Raw genomic sequence first — 17,070 nt, forward strand, 5'->3', positions numbered from 1 at the left:
CATGTTGTCATTATGTTGTGCACCTGAAACCAATGTTGTCAATTATCTCTCAAAAATAAAAGGTGGCCCCAGTCCTGGTGGAGGGAGTCCCCTTCGCTGGCCCCTTGCACAACCTCCTTCAGAAAGCAGGCCCTCAGCCCCCAGGTGCTCAGCGGGGAAGTCAGGCAGACAGGGTGACATGGGCAAAAGGGCAAAGCCAACGGGGGAGCTGGAAGATTCAGGAGTCCCAAGAAAGAAAGAGAAGAGCAGGAGCAAGGGTCAGAAAAGCACCAGAGAACTGCAGATCCTCAGCCTTCCCTAGTGCCCCCAGGGAAGACTGGCTGCCTCTGGCTGGCACTCTTGGGGGGATGATGAGGCCTGCTCCTCCACGGGCTGGGCCAGGGACCACAGGCCCCTGATGGCAGATCTTGTACCTGTCCCTGAGCAGCCTTCAGCTGTTATCTGCGACCCTGTGCCCAGGTTAAGTGCCTGTGGGGATGTGACAGAGAAAAGGTGCGAGGTGCGGGGGGAGGGGACTAATGTAGGGACTGTGTGGTGGACATAAAAGGAATACGTTGTGCCAGCAACTGAAGACATAACTCAACCACCTTTTCCTAAGGTCCAAACAGAACAAATCATCTTCTGCACATGCCCTGATGGCTAGAGTTGGAAGCCTGCTTTAAGAAGTCAGACATCTCAGTTCACATCCCAGAAGAGATGCCATTCAGGGTTTGAAGCTAATGTCCCAGCTCCTGGGATCCCTCTTCCTGCTGCCCCATCACATACAAAGTGTCTGCCCGCATCCCAGCTTTCGGTGTCCTTCGGATCTGCAGAATCAGCAGCCCAGAAAACTTACATTCTCAGCACTGACACAGACTACAGCATGGATGAACCTTGCAAACACTATGCTCAGTATAAGAAGTTCGTCACAGGGCACTTATTGTGTGCTTCTACTTACGTGAAATGTCCAGAGTAGGCAAATCCAAAGACAGACAGAGTAGCGGTTGTCTAGGGCTGGGAGTGGGGGGCAAGGGAGAATGACAGCTAATGGGTATAGCGTTTCCTTCTGAGATGATGGACATGTTCTAAAACTACGTAGTGACAAACTGGATGGCACAACTCTGTGAATATACTAAAAACCACTAAATCATACACTTTAAAATGATTAAAATATTGAATTTTATGTTAAGTTCATCTCAATCCAAAAAAATCTGCCTACAGAATAAAAGTGTATGTTCTTAGCCCCCTCCCCAGACCAAGAGAAAGTCTAAGGGGGCCCAGCAACCTGTCTTCCAGATGATTCTGACACATGACAAAGTCCAAGAACCACTCAACTGGCCTAATCCCCATCGACCCCAAACTCAGTGGTCACCAACCCATTCCCGAGTGGCGCACACTGCCTGTGCGTATCCCCTCTCCCACTCGCCTGAATCATGGCAGGCAACACCTCCTCCTGGAAGCTCAGCTCCCAGAACCAGCTGGGTACACCCAGCTACTGAGCAGCCCCATTCTCCTAGGGAAGGTACTAACACATTCACACGACACGGTGAGAGCCCAGGGCCTGCCAGTGAACCCGAGTGGGTGCTGCCCAAGGCTGGGTCCTGCTCTGGACCCTATGAGCTCCCATGCAGGCTGCAAGACCAGCTTTTCCAGCCCTCCTTTCCCTAGACTGTAGCCTTGGGCCTGGCTAGAGACTCCCACTGAGTCAGGAGGGCAGCCCAGCCCTGCCTACCTGGCTGCAGGTGCCCTCTCCCAGGACAGCCGAAGGCCTTGATGCAGGGTTAGACCTCACAATCCACACTAGATGCTGATCACTATGTCCCCCGCTACCAGCCAGAAGTGAGTTATGGGTGGAGGAGTCCCTAAAAACAGTGACTGGGGTGGACCTAAGGGGCCTGGAATCCACAATGACCTTGGCCCACTAGAGGATCTACATCTGTTGGCTCTGCTCTCTCAACTCTCCTCCAGGACTGTTATCACCTCGACCTGAATCCCTTCTCTCAGATCAAACACTTATTTCCCACATTTTTTCATTCTTACAGAGTTCAAGGTGGGATGGGCCCCTCTGGCCCAGCCCCTTATAATTCATGAGTGACCTCCTCTCACTACTTCCACAGCCCCTCCCCATCTGGGAGCTCTCCTCTGCTGGGACCCACACAGAGGAGACTGGGGGCTGTGGCACCCTTGGAGCAGCCCCAGTGCTGTGTTGTACACTGACTTCATCAGTCTGACCACCTCCTCTGTCCACCTAGAACATAGGGCCCATGAGCTTGGCAAGCTCTTGGCTCAGGGGTGTACCAGGGGCAGGTGGGCGGGTACCTCCAGCACTTGAGCTTGGAAAGTCCAGGCAGCAAGGTCTGGATCCCATCCTCCCAGCACAAGGGATTAGACCACCTGGTCCTGGTTCAATTGGTGACCATGCAGGCGTGCAGCGAGCAGCTGCAGCCATCTAGATGCTCCCGAGGCTGTCCCAATCGCAGCCTCACTTTCTTTCTGGCTGGGACACCAACCCCACTCCTAAATCCAGGGATGGCATGTGCCTTTTTAAAACCATCCCTCCATGCATAACACATGAATACATACACTTAATGCCACTCATATGTACTTATGGTTAAAACTGTAAATTTTGAGTACTTCACTATAGTAAAAAGAAACCCTACCACTCCAGATGAAGGGCAGAGGTGTGTACTTCTACAGCTCTGTCTCTTGGCTGTGCATGTCCCTGCCATGCTGCACGAGCTGGAGTGTCCTCTGCCAGCTTCAGTCTAGCCCCTGCTCATCACAGGCCAGGCAGCATAGTTGAGTTAGGAACCCATGACTCCAGCTCTCATCCCCTTTGCTTCTCCCCTCCCAGGACCACCCTTAACCCACTCAAGGCTTTCCACCAACTTTTGTCCACTTCCCAAACCTGACAGCATGCCTCTGCCCAGCTAGCTTGGTGTCCACACTGAGCAGAGGGCCTTCGGGAAATGTACTTTGTCCTGGTCAAGTGTGGGCTGCAGACAGGGGTAGTGCTCCTTAGATGGAGGGATACCCTCCTGATACTGCATTCTTCTCCCATGGAGAGTCAGCCAGGGGTGACCTGTCACAAGCCAGGAGAGCAGTCCACGTTACCTGCATATCCTCCTTGAAAGGGACAGAATGAGTGAGGCAGGAGAGACGAGAGCAGGACCATCAGTCACATCATGGTGCTCGTAGTCACAAGATTCAGACTCAGTGCCCCTGTGCACATTGAGGCAACCGGCCTCTCTCTGCACGAGGAGGTGTGTGAGGGAGGAGGTGGGCTATTTTGACATGGCCATCAGAAGCTCCCTTGAAAAATAAACCAACCCCCACCCCCCAAAAAGTGAAAAAGGGAGAGCTCCCAGTTATCATTTCATTCTGGTCTTATGGTTTGTGTAGAAGAGCTGAGAAGATACCACCATAGGCCCTCCTTGAGTGTGAGTCAAAGCATGACCTGATCTCCCACCTGAGGACCTCGTGGCTGTCATGTGGATGTTGTCCAAGGGTCTTTCTTCACCCTAAGTAACTCCAAAAATGGAAACTGCAGCGCAGTCCTCTGAGCTAGAGTGCCAGGCACTCCCTCCTCCCCAGTGGAGTCTGCTGGGGTCTGAGCTGAGGGGCGCAGCCAGGTGGCTCACTCAAGAAAGGATGTGTACAGCAAAGCAGGAGACAGTCCAGCACATCTGGCATGTCATTTAGGAAAGGGGGGCAGGGGGCGTGTGTGCTGGAAGCCCAAAGTCAAAAGGGGAGCCCAAAACAGTCTCAATTTCTGAGGGTGAGCTCACTGAGACGGCATCCAGAGTGTCACCACCACCTATGGAATGACACGGTGCAAGTCTCTAGAGTACACAGTAACAGCAGAGACCTCACTGCAGTCGTCAGGAGGCAGTCTTGTCAGATTTATTTATTCCTACTCGACATAACCCCAGAACACAGGAGCAACTGTACATCTCTAGAAACTCACAGCTAGCTCTGAAACAATAGAAATTTTAAACTACAAAAGATGAGTTGTATTCAGCAAATATAAAGAGTAACCTCAGGCATGTTGAATGTTTATCAGACTATTTACAGTGCCTGGGCATGGGTTCAGATCTCGCCAGCCTCCTTCTCCTCCGACCTCCGCGAAGCCGTCTTCCCGTTGGAGCTCTCGAGCCTCCAGTCGGTGGCCCCCCGCTCGCTCCGCCCGCGCTCCCAGGACTCCTCCCTCGACGCCCGCTCTCTGGAGAACCTGGGAAATGGGAACCAGAGGCTCAGCAGAGGCTGTTGGCCCCTTTCTGACTGGCTTCTCAGGCACCAAAAACTTGGACCCTGAACACTGGGTCAAGGAATGCCAAGACCCGCCATACCTGGAGAGGCTCCCTGGCATGCCAGAGGGTAGCCAGACCTGTCATCTTGTGCCCAACCCACACCTGCTAAAAAATGACACCTGCAAAGATTACTAATAACAGCTAGAATGTAAATGGAGCAAAGGAAAATACAACAGAAGTCCATACCTGGAATATGATTCATTATATAAAAACACAATGAAAAAAAACTAAAACCAAGCATATCAAAGTGCTAACAGTGGTGATGAGTGATGTTGGTGTTTGCTGTTCCTTACGAAAACCACAAGAGAGATAAGCAGGGCCTGGTCAGGACACAAGTCTTAGGGATTCTGTGTATCAAAGTGAGAGTGTGTAGCCCCTGAGTGCGGCAGGCCACCTGGTGGGGCCCATGTCCATGTATGATCACCTCCAGAGCCTCTCAACCATCCCATCCTATATCTATCTGCTGCTCTCAGCTTATGACTCAAGACCCCAACAATCAGTCCCACAGATGGCCAGCCAGGCTCCTGAGCAACAGGTATGGCCAACGGGCGCCAATGACAGACCCCAGAGACCCTGGGAACACAAAGAGAAGGGGCTCACTCCTGGTTGCAGCTACTGAAGGAGTCAGAGTAGTTACTTGTATTTCGCACTCCGGTCCCTGGAAGCCCGGCGGTGGCCCCGGCTGTGGCTCCGGGAACGACTGCGGTGGCGCCGGTGTCTGTCACGGGACCGGGACCGGGAAGACTTTCGTCGCTCTCTGGAGGTAGATCTTGACCGCCTCCGACGCCGGTCCCGGGAACGTGACCTGTGTGGATGACCAGAGACTCTGAAGTCTGTGGTGGCATCACCCCACCCCAATGCCCCTCCTCCCTCACCATGTTCTGCTCGATGCTTTACTGGTATCTTCTCTTTCCTCCCACAAATTTACAACTTGGGTTCACAATCGCCTCATTAATTAATTAACCTTTGGTCAAAAGAATTATGGCCAAAGCCTTCCCACCAATGCTTCCTGAAAATCCCAGCCACCAAATAATTGTGAAGTTATAAAGATTAAATATTAAAAAAAAAAAAAAAAAGCATGCTGAAAAGAACATGACTGAGAACACCATCTGGAAACCTACCTCCTGCGCTCTCTGGTTCTTGAGCCAGACCTGGGGGAAAAAAAAGAACAATTTTCCCAAAACAGCCCCATACATCAAATCTGATATGATGGGAGGGGCCCCAAGTCCACGAGGAGGGTTGACTTCCCACAGAAACCTGTTATCTTCTAGCTGCTCACTCATTCTCAGGCCAGCAGCAGCAAGTGTTAATGCACCAGGATAAGGCCTATCCCAACCTTCAGCTCCCAACTTTTTAGCAAAAGGACAGGACCAGCACCCTGAGTTCAACAACTGGCTCTACAAAGTCTTTAGAGTGGACCCTAGCACAGCTATGCAGCCACCTAACGGATAAAGGGCTGGGCAGAATCAAAAGCTGCCAAGACACCAAAGTTAAACCAATGCCTCAAATTCCAAGCACGAACTCACTGCCAGGTGAGGGCCACATGATCCCCTCGGGAAACAGCATATAATCAGCAACCCAATAAATGCACATTACAATGAAGTCTCATTTTACAATGTTCTACAGCAGAAATTTATAAGACTGCTAACAACATGTGCTGAGAAGGAAGTGACAAAAGATGCTCACCCATCATGTGGCTGGAGGGTGATTTGATAAAGCCTCTTGGAAAACCATTTTTACAATATTTACCACTATTTATATGTTAAATTCCTTTGTCCCCAAAATTCTAATTTTATAGAAAATTCAAACATATACAAGAATGATCTCCAGAGTACTCGTTCAACAACAGTTTTATAAAAACACAGCCATTAAAAAGGATAAGGAACAAAAGCAAAAATAAACAAGTGGGATTATACCAAATCAAAAAGCTTCTGTATAGCAAAGGAACCCAACAACAAAATGAAAATGTAGCCTACTTGGAATACAAGAAAATATTTGCAAATCATGTATCTGATAAGGGCTTACTATCCAAATATATAAAGAGCTCCTATAACTCAACAGAAGAAAGAATCCAATTAAAAAATGGGCACAGGATCTGAATAAACATTTTTCCAAGACGACATACAAATGGCCAACAGGTACATAAAAAGGTGCTCAAAATCACTTGGCAGAGAAGTGCAAATAAAAGATCACACCTGTTAGACTGGCAATCATCAAAAAGACAATAAGTGTTGGCAAGGATGTGGAGAAAAGGAAACCCTCATGCACTGCTGGTGCGAATGTAAACCGGTGCAGCCGTTATGGAAAACAGTATGAAGTTTCCTCAAAAGATTAAAAAAAATAGAACTACCAATGATCCAGCAATTCTACTTCTAGGTAAAGTAGTCCCCCCTTATCCATAGTTTCACTTTCTGCGGTTTCAGTTACCTGAGATCACCCTTGGTCTAAAAATGTTAAATAGAAAATATCAGAAATTTTTCATAAGTTTTAAATTGCTACCGTTCTGAGTAGTATGATAAAATCTTGTGGTGTCCCACTGCATGCCATGAATCATCCCTTTGTCTAGCCTATCCACACTGCATATGTTACCTGCCTATTAGCCACTCAGTTGCTGTCTTGGTTATCAGTTCGACTATCATGGTATGGCAGTGCTTGTGTTCGAGTCACCCTATTTTACTTAATGACCCCAAAACACAGAAGTGACACTGGCAATTTGGGTATACTAAAGAGAAACTGTAAAGTGTTATGTATACAAAGGAATAAACAACATTTTTAGGGTCCAGCACTAGCCATGGTTTCAGGCATCCAGGGGGGTCTTGGAATATATCCCCCTTGGATAAGGGGGGACTACTGTATTTATCCAAAGAAATGAATTCACTCTCTTGAAAAGACTCCTGAAACTCCATGTTCACTGCAGCATTATTTATAATAGCCAAGACATGGAAACAACCTAAGTATTTACCAAAAGATGAATGGAGAGAGAAGATGTAGTATTATTCGGCCATAAAAAAGGAAATCCTGCCATTTTTAACAACATGGATAGATCTTGAGAACGTTAAGTGAAATAAGTCAGTCAGAAAAAGACAAATAGTGTATGATTTCACTTATGTGTGGTATCTAAAAATACCCAAACTAACAGAGAACAGACTGGTCAGAGGCGGGATGGGAGTAAATAAAAAAGATAAAGGTGTGAGAAAAGAAGAACATTCAGTTATGGCACATGACTGTAAAGGCACGTCTGCTGTGGGATGATCTTGGAAATGAGGTGAGGATCGCACAGGTGCCAGTGCACACAGCCACACACACGCACCTCCACGACAGTGGTCACCTCTGTGTAAAATGGGACTTCTGTTTTGCTTAACACATTTTATACTATTTGAGTCTCTTTACAATCAGAATCTGTTAGATAATTAAAATAATGGGAAAAAAACACAATAAATACTTATTTGTCCTTTCGGAGTTATGCACTAAGGAATTCCTTCAGGAATGCCATTTCTGAGTCTTTCAAAGACAATGAGCTGTGCCCAGTATGAGAGCGTGGTTATTCCTGGCACAAGTCTCTTCCCTGATCTCCAACTGGACTCATCATCTCCACCTGGATGTCTCTTCGGCATCTCAAACCAAGTACGCCCAGCTTCAAATTATGCTCCCCATATTCTCCTCACCTCAATACACTGCTCCAAGTCTATCCTATATCCATAAGTGGCCACTCCAGGCCAGAAACCATGAGGCCAGGTTCCTTTTCCCTTTGCATGCCTCATAACATCTGCCAGCAAATCCTATCAGCTCTACCCCCAGAACACACTGACCCTTACCGTGCCTGACCTGACTCGAAGTGCCACCTTCTCCTAGACTCTCTCCCAGCTGGCTCCTCAGTGTTCTGGCTGCTTCCACCCTACTACCTGCACTTATTCTCCACAGGGCAGCAGGTCCTGCCCTTCCTCCTATGGCCCCACATTACTCAAGTCAATGCCAGAGCCTAGACGGCCCCAAGGCCCTTCCCTATGGATTCCCCTCACAGCAGGGCATAGCAGTGTGACAAAGCATACTCCTGCCTGTCCTGTTTACTGAGTGCTACATCCACAGGAATCAGGACACAGCAGGTTCCTTCTTCCTTCAACTCTTTAGACTCTGGGGGGCGGGCGGGGGGTGGGTGAAGGGAGTCTACACCTTTCTAGGTAAGAATTAGGTCATCACAGCTGCTTGTGCAGCTCATGATGGCCCAGTCCAACGTTGCATGGCTGTGCACACACAGGTCCTCCTAGGCCAGCCAAGACCTCACTAGGATAAACATGCTGCGAGTTTGCTTATTTTCTTTTAATGGGCACTGAGGTGCCCATTTTCAGCAGACCTCAACTGCTATAAACAACACTGCGATGAAAGGAGCAGGGGCTTCCTTAGGCACGTGTGCTGCCGTGGGCTCACCTCCTGCTCAGCCGCTCCTCCCGCTCCCTCTCTTCTCTCCTCCTCAAGCGATCCTGATTTCTCTTCTCCTGCTTTTCAGCCACAGTTTTCTAAATAAATGAAAAATTGGAAAATGAGAAAAGAACAAGTTACACAAACTAGAATGTGAAAGTTTATTAACAAAGCACATTTATAAATCTCAGTATAGATAATTTAAAACCTAAGAGAAACTCTTAAAAAACAAGAACATGATCATTTAAAAAAACTTCAATAATGAAAATAGAAAATATATAAAAAATGCTTTATCCTTATAAATTTAGTGACAAACTGCATATCCTAAGAGGTGCTATACTACTAAGTCACAGGAAATTAATCACATTGCTTCAAACCAATCCAGAAAGTTAAGATTTTCATCCAAAGGAGATTTCACAAACTTTATGGTAAAAGAGAACGAACACATGTCTCACCAAACACATCTTGTTGCTGGGAGCCAAGCTCCTGCTGCCAAGGAGCAGCTTGTCTTTCAGTGCTGAGTGCTACACTAACTCTAGACCTGGCCTCATGGGGACAGCAGGCCAGGGGAGGTAGACCATGAACCATCCACAACTGGCTTTCAACACCAATAACACGTGACTTCATCATGAATGAAACAGAAAATGCAATAGGCAGGGGGAGTCTCAAAAAACTGCACTACTAGAACACAATCAACACAGCAAAGTACTAGGTCTAACCTGCACATCCCCTACTCCTAACATCGACCCAAAGCCTTTCAATGCTCCCATCTCTCTGCTAAGTGAAACGAAGCCCTGAGCGAAAATCAGAGCCAGTGAGACAAAGGGTCACCAGTCTTCTCATGCCAGTGAAGGCATGAATCTGTGTGGACTGGAGCCAGGCTCCGAGGAAGAAAGGGCACAGCAAGGACTGGGGGAGAGGCTGGCTCTCCTCCTCAAAGTACTCTCCAGGTACGAGAGCTTTCCTGTCCAGCACTTCCAGCTCCACACCTGAGACTCTGCTTGTCCAGCACCTTGGAGCAGGCACATACAATGGACAGGTTAAGATTAATGATGAAGTCTCAGGATCTCTGCTTCCATGCACACTCTTCCTAAAGTGGATCTGACTGTTTACGGACCAGTGGTCTGGCATCTTTTCCAAACCTTTCCTATTTCCTAAAAACCTATCCTTCCCCACCTGACAAAGAAGGTCTTACTCTCACCATTCTACATTTACTTCGGTGAGAACACCTCTGGGATCACTGAGTGAAGCCATCTCTGACTGGGCACAGAACTCCCAGCCTCTTTATCATTAAAAGGTGTACTTCTAAACACATTTTCTGCTGTTAGTTTAATAGCTAGTTATCAAAGTCTGTAACATATTTGTGTTGCTTTGGTAAACTATATACTGCTCATAACGGCACGGATAAAATATGCTTTCTAGATCAAGTTAGTAATTGAGCTCTTAAGGTTCCAGGGAAAATCAATATATTCACACGTTTAAAAAAGGCTTTCGGGTATAAAATAATATTAGAATAAAATTATGGGGTGATATGGAATGGAGATACAACCGAAAGGAGAAATAGGAATGTGACATTTCCAACTGCTAAGGAGATTTTTTTAATGGGGATGGCAGTGGACACCAAGTTATTTTTTTATGTTCTACTGGCTACATATGAAGTATTATTTTCATCTTTGATGCCCATAAACTTAAAAAGAAAAAATTCCATGACAAAATATATCATTTTTCAAAATTCTATTGGGAGCACAGGAGCAAAACGTGTCAAGATCAATGGTTGAGAATATCCTCACTACTATCCCAGCTCCCTCTACCAGCGCCATGATCACACATCACCTACCGGGGACCCCTTCTCGGATATAGAACTATGCCGCCCAATGCTCCTTCCTGGAAGGCATGCAAGAGTCTTGGCCTTGATTATCATAGTATCCTACAGACGGGTGCCACATGTCTATCCTTCCACCAGATTTTGGGTGTCTGGAAGGCCTGCATATTTCTCAGCATCCCACCCTCAGCACACAGAACGTAGTACACAGCAGGTAAGACTCCGGTGAGTTTGTATCAAATGTTTTAGGGCCTAACCCAGGAAAATGAGGGGCCTTGAGGAAGGAACAGAGGGGGCAGCAGGGCTACTAGAAAAGCCCCATCACCTTCCTGTGCTGAGGGCTCAAGGCAAACGCCAGGATATGTGATCTCCCCGTCTAGCCTAACTACTCTCCATGCACCTGCCTCTGTCAAAGGAGAAATCCTAGCAAATACTGATTCTTTCCCATCTCCAAACACAAGTTATTTCAGAGGTGTGCAAGAGCTGTCTGAACCCTGTACTGGATTCTGCCATTACCTTCATAAACAAGAGGGTGAAGACTAAATAAATATCCAAAGTCCCTTAGATCTCTTGTATAAACAAAGTGATGATACTGAGCATTTCACTATAAAACTCAAGGCATGTTCTTGGGATCAGAACACAAGGATTTCTAGAAAGAAAATTAATGTGAAGACAATCACAACTTCCCAGGTTTCTCCAGAAATAAAATACATTAACGAACCCTCAACTGATCCAGTTTCTCACGGATCTGAATGAACCCCAAGTGCAATTTGCCCCCAAAGTGGTCTGCAAGGCGACGGTCATTGTCATGGAGGCCAAGGTAAGCAGAGCAGACTTCACAGACACGCAATTTCTGCTGTTGAAAACTGGATGCAGGCATGGAATTTCTGTATTCTTCCTGGAGAAAGAGAATAGAGTGATGAAAGTTAGGTTCATAGAACTACCACCAAATATTCAACCTCAGCATAGAAATATTTGAAAGGACTATAGAAGTGACTTCTAAATGAAAACTGTATCATTTACAAAGCTTCAGATATAAGTAACCAATTCAATTTCATCATTTACTTAAAATGAACTAAAAATCACAATATGAAAGCAACAAGAAACATTCAAAACACTCAGACAAGCAGGATGCTGCCTGTTCTCAGAGGCCAGCAGGGAAGGCAGGTCTCTGCTATACATGCTGGGAAGCTCTATGAGACCAGAGAGGTGAAAAGGGAGAACTTTTAAAAAGCCAAAACCAAAAAGCAAACCAAATATGCAAGTAAGAAACACAAGAGCCTGGGGGTGGCTCCATAGTGTAGTGGTTAGCACGTCTGCTTTGCAAGCAGAAGGTCCTTGGTTCACGCCCCAAGTGAAGCCACGGACCATACCACGAGTGCGCCAGACCCCAGGTGCATGCCCCGAGCGTGTAGGAGGGGACGCCCCGCCTTCAGAGATCCAGTTCTTAAGGGGAAACAGCAACATCCATGGGTCAGGGATGGAAGGGGGTGGAATTAAATAGGGGAGAAAAAAAAAAAAAAACCACCATAGAATTTGTCTCAAAGTCTAGGAAACTGTATCCTAATGCAGCCCCAAAAGATAAAATTTGGAAGGACAAATACATTAGACATTCTCTTCAAAGAAGTGTACAATGAAACAGAACAAAATACATTGCCTCCTGCACTCCCTACAGTCTGAGTCCAACCACCAGAAGTAACTAACTCAGCCTCAAAACACACGAGATACAAAAGGAAATAAACCAGGACATGGTAACTGCTACCTGTGCTCAAGTCTAAAACATCCCTTCAAAATCCAGGTTTACAATATATATTCCAAAAGTCATTTATCCTTATTTAAAGGGAGGCTTGAATACAAGTAATCTTCTATTAATTCAGATTCAAAACATTCCCTAGGAAATGCAAATTAAAATAACACTTTGCTTTCACTAAACTGGCAAAGATAACAGAAAAAGCAGGCACTCTCATACACTGCTGGCAGGAGCCTCACTGGCATAACTAATGTGGAATGCACTTTAGTGATCTGTGAAAGCGGGACACGTATGTCCCATTACCAGAAACTCTCCTTCCAGGTATATGTCTTAGAACACTCTCACATGCAAATAGGACACTGTAAAGATGAGAAACCCCCAATAACCTACAAAACCACCAATGGACAGTCTTATGTTCACAAAATGGAATTCTACAGCAATAAGCTAACTTAACAGATTTATAGGTACAACACGGAGAGATCTCACAATGCTGAGTGAACAATGCATGTGGGAGAAAGACATGGGTAGTGTGGCAGCATTTGTGCAGGATTTTTCAAATGCACAAAGCACACACAGCATTTATAGATACACATATGTAATAAAGTATAAATACAAAACTGAAGATTATGTTGAATGCACACTAACGTTGGCCTCTGGAGAGGGAGAGAACTGGGATGAGAGAGAGAAAACACTCAGAACTTGAATTTCCATTATAATGTGCTACATCTTTTATTAAAAGAAAAAAAAACCTTAAGCAAAAATTATAAATGTGGTGATTACACGAATTTCTGTGATTTCATTCTATCTTTCGGTAGTTTTGAAACTTTTGAATGCCACCCTCTAGTACCTTTCAAAATAAATTCTAATTATGCGGAGAGAAAATGAGACCCCAAAGGATTATATACTGTATGATTCCATTTATATAACATCCTTGAAATGACCAAATAAAGACATGGAGGACAGGTTAGTGGTTGCCAGGGGTCACTGAAGTAGGGGTGGATATAAAAGGCAACAGGAAAGATCTGTGGTGATAGATATTCTGTATCTTGACCATTGATGTCAACAACCTTTCTGTGATATCGTGCTAGAGTTTTAGAAAAATGGGGGAAACTGGGTAAAGGGTACAAAGGATCCCTATATTATTTCTAAGGCCACCCTTGCCTGCTACTGAGAATGCAAAGGCTCCCACAGGTGCCACACCACCAGAGACCAGCACTGCCAAAGCCTCCCCCACAACCATCCTGTCCTGCCTGGCAATTTTAAGTGGTGTTGCCTCCTGGGGGCACCCAAGATGATGAGAACAGGGAAATAGCCAGAGCAAGGATGCTAGGGGTTCTGGGCATAAACAGCCACGTATGTGTCCTACATCCTGCCCTGTCTCAGCTGCCTGCAGAAATCATGTATTGAACCTCGTATCTACAATTACTTTAGCTTATGTATAAATCTCTAAGCCATCCAATCCAAGGGGTTTCTGGGGTTTGCTCAGCTCTCTGAAGCAAAGGTGTGCTAAGGGGTGGGCTAAGGCCACAGAGCGTTCCTCCTGACTCTGGCCTTTCTGGTAGAGGTGTCAGCAACCCAGGGAGCCTGACTCTGCTACATATAAACACCAATTTCTCATTTAAGTATATAGAGGTTTAAATCCTATACAGGACTCATAAATATACAGGGACTTAAATCCTGTGTGAAATGGAGGTATAACATTAGCTATCTGCAAAATATCAGATTCAAAAATATCACCTATAACTGTCACATTCATGACCCCATTTGTCTTTTAGTGTGATCACATCTAAGCATTTATATACAAAAACGTCATTTCTGTATTGTGAATTCTTATCTGTCTCATTTTTATGTTCAAGAATGAATTATATTATCTATGAATATCACTGAAGGGGATGTTGGTTTGCCAGGACGTGAACCATTATCTCAACACCATCTTCCAACAAACACTGACCTCAATTCCAGCCTGTGCTGGGGGACCGTGGAAAGCAGTCCTGACAGCTCCACCATAAGTAATCCTATTGCTCTGTCTCTTCAAGTTGTCACCATGGAAATGCTCTAACACCCATGGGCCCTTGACACTATCCTATTATGTGTACCATGCTAAGCCAGGGATACAGTGATAACCTAAAACAGACCTGCACCAGGGCACCTACACACCGTGATCTCATCATCCCTACCTGGCCTTCCTGACCCCAACATTCTGATAAACTTCTCGGTCTCTGAGTCTCAGCTAAGGGGCCTTCAGGATCACCTTACCCTACCTAGAGATCCCCTGCAATCCAAAGTCACTCTCAAACCTAGACCCCATATCTTTTGAGCACCTATCTTCATCTGAATGAATTTTATCCAACCGTTCACATTCCCTTCTGCCTGTGCCCCCACCCCACCTACTCCAGTGCCATCTCCATGAGAGGAGGGCCTTTTCCAGCTCATTCACAACTACAAAAGTGCCTGGCACTGAGCTGGAGCTCGGTGAGCATTTACTAAAGGAACACGCCCTGTCTCCCACTGGCTCTACCGTTCCTGTCATTCTTGAAGCCTACATGAGCCACCTCCAATTCCAGTGGTGAAGATTCAAGAACTAGAGGGGATCCAACAGATAAAATAATCTAGGAAGAAAATGGTTGTCAATGATGCAAACACTGAGCCCTTGATCTGTTCCTCCACCACACTGCCAGTGTGTCCTGGCCTGGCACTCCGGCCAACACCACTTCAATGCTATCCCAACCCACACAGGTTCTCTCTGCTGAAGATGCAGTGTTGCTATGAACACCCAGGTTTTACTCTTTACAGCAATCTACAATACAACGCTGGCCCAGTCACACAAACTGAATAACCACCATGCCCACCAACTCTCTAAGGAGCCAGAGGAACAGGTAGTAAAACTGGTGTCTATGGAACCTTTGACAGGATGTGCTCATTAACACTGCTCTAATGACTCAATACTCAGGACTGCACTATACCTATGGCAACTATGCTCAGAGCGGGCAAGCGACTGGTGTGAGGTCACATGGGGCAGAGCAAAGACAAACCCGAGTGTGCATACGCTGTGATCCTGTCAATATGTCACCCTATTTTAAACCCTTCCCAATATTCAAAAAAATGGAGGCACAGCTTAATTTTAGTGCATATGGTTGACTCTCTGGAGTTACTAAATCTCCCTTTCTCTAAGACATTTTTCTCACCAACCTCAGCTTCTTTTTTCTTTGCACGGACTTTCTCCACTTCCATAAGAATCTTCTGGGATTCATCCACATTTCCTTCAGCTCCCAGCTGCTCAGCTTTAGCAAGAAGTTTTCCTATTTCTTCATTCAACTCATGTACTTTTTCTGCCTGAGGGGGAGAAAACAAAAATCAGGTAAGCAGACATCAAGAACAGAAGATTTTTAATGCAAATAAAACGCATATTTCTCTTCCTGGATTTCTAGTCTGTTCCATGAAAATAAACGGAACAGCCCAAGATAATTGGTGGATCACATGCAAACTGTAATATTTATGACACCCTTAATGCCATCATTGAGACTCTAAACCTATGCACCACATTCCAATAAAAGCAGTGAAATGTGTCACTTCTAACACAGTTGCAAGGATTGTCACATTGGTCATTTTCCAGGCTGTCTCTTGTTATGTCCACTGCAGTTCAATCTTTTGGGTAAGGGTAATAAAATGTCTAGGATTAAATAAATAAACTTACCCTGCAAACGAAATGCCTAATTATTTGTATTTTCTTTCAGAAATAAAATAGCACCTTTGGTTCAGTTAGCAACTACATTTATCCCGAAAGATGCTTTCACAAAACTGAAAGGAAAAAACAATGAATGAACTTAGTTCTCCTGAACAGGGGAAACGGAAGAGTAGTGCGGCTAACACTCAGGCCAATTACATGCAGATCTACCTTCGTTTCATGATACGGATGCACCACAGTTCAGCCAGTCACCCACTTTTCCTATTTTATGTGGGATGTTAAAGAAACTAACTTGCAGTACTTCCTGGTGGCTGAGCTCGCTGACAGCCTCTCTCCTTACTTGGAACACCCAAGGTGGCAAGAACTGTTCATCCTCAAGATGCACTATCAGTGCTAATGGTGCGTTGTTGGGCCCGTCGGCAGCTCAGTTCTTATAAGACAGCAATTTGCATCAACAACTCAAGGAGAAAGCTTCCCAGGCTTACCTTTGCAGAAACCTCTGCGCTGATCTCCTCCTGTGTCTCTGCCAGCCGCTTCTTGGCAAGCTCAGTTCTCCGATCACATTCAGCAATGAAGGACTCCAAGTGATCCATTGCCTAGCTCAGGAGAAGCAGAGAGCTAGGATCAATTACAGGTATGGTCTCGGAACCCATTTGTTCGACAGGAAAATACACTCCTGGGTTGGTTTCTTAAAGCCTGTAGGTTCAGTGGGAAGATCTTAAACTACACTCCAGCCAACATATCCATAATCACATTAAATCAAGGGGTTTTCTTAAACTAAATGATCATTCAGAAGCATGGTCTTCTCATCTAATTTATTTCCAAAATTTGTAAAAGGACCCCCATCCCTCAATAATATTTCCGAGAAAATACTGAGGAAAATTACACTTGGCCATAATGAAAAGTGTTCTCTGAGGGACAGAAAAGGCTGGACCGGGACTGATGTTAGAGCCCTCCTCTGGTGAGCTGTGGGAAATGCAGATGATGTACTCACTGGTCTTTGTGAGCCACGCAAATATTACCCCTCATGTTCTGAGGGTAGAGCTCCCCCTTCCACCTCAAAACAAAACAATAGAACAAATATTACTGAGAGCTGTGAATACGATTA

The 17,070-nt window shown here is 45.7% G+C and overlaps 1 protein-coding gene across 5 annotated transcripts in view; it reads right to left on the reverse strand.

Moving 5' to 3' along the window:
* Nucleotides 1-3,852: 3,852 nt before the first annotated feature.
* LUC7L (LUC7 like) overlaps nt 3,853-17,070 on the reverse strand; it is a 28,678-nt gene continuing 15,460 nt past the window's right edge. For 2 of the 5 annotated variants that reach the window (XM_011376738.2, XM_023521455.1), the window contains 7 exons: nt 16,448-16,558; nt 15,467-15,610; nt 11,249-11,425; nt 8,715-8,803; nt 5,411-5,440; nt 4,927-5,094; nt 3,853-4,210 (listed from right to left, as the gene is read on the reverse strand). In XM_011376738.2, the coding sequence (XP_011375040.1) occupies nt 4,069-4,210; nt 4,927-5,094; nt 5,411-5,440; nt 8,715-8,803; nt 11,249-11,425; nt 15,467-15,610; nt 16,448-16,558 (861 nt within the window). In that variant the 3' untranslated portion in view covers nt 3,853-4,068. Of the gene's footprint in view, nt 4,211-4,417; nt 5,095-5,410; nt 5,441-8,714; nt 8,804-11,248; nt 11,426-15,466; nt 15,611-16,447; nt 16,559-17,070 lie in introns of those variants that run through there. The other 3 variants (XM_011376739.2, XM_023521456.1, XM_023521457.1) reach the window with 2 other exon arrangements.

This window comes from Pteropus vampyrus, unplaced genomic scaffold (assembly GCF_000151845.1).
Source record: "Pteropus vampyrus isolate Shadow unplaced genomic scaffold, Pvam_2.0 Scaffold303, whole genome shotgun sequence".
NCBI classification, from domain to species: domain Eukaryota; kingdom Metazoa; phylum Chordata; class Mammalia; order Chiroptera; family Pteropodidae; genus Pteropus; species Pteropus vampyrus.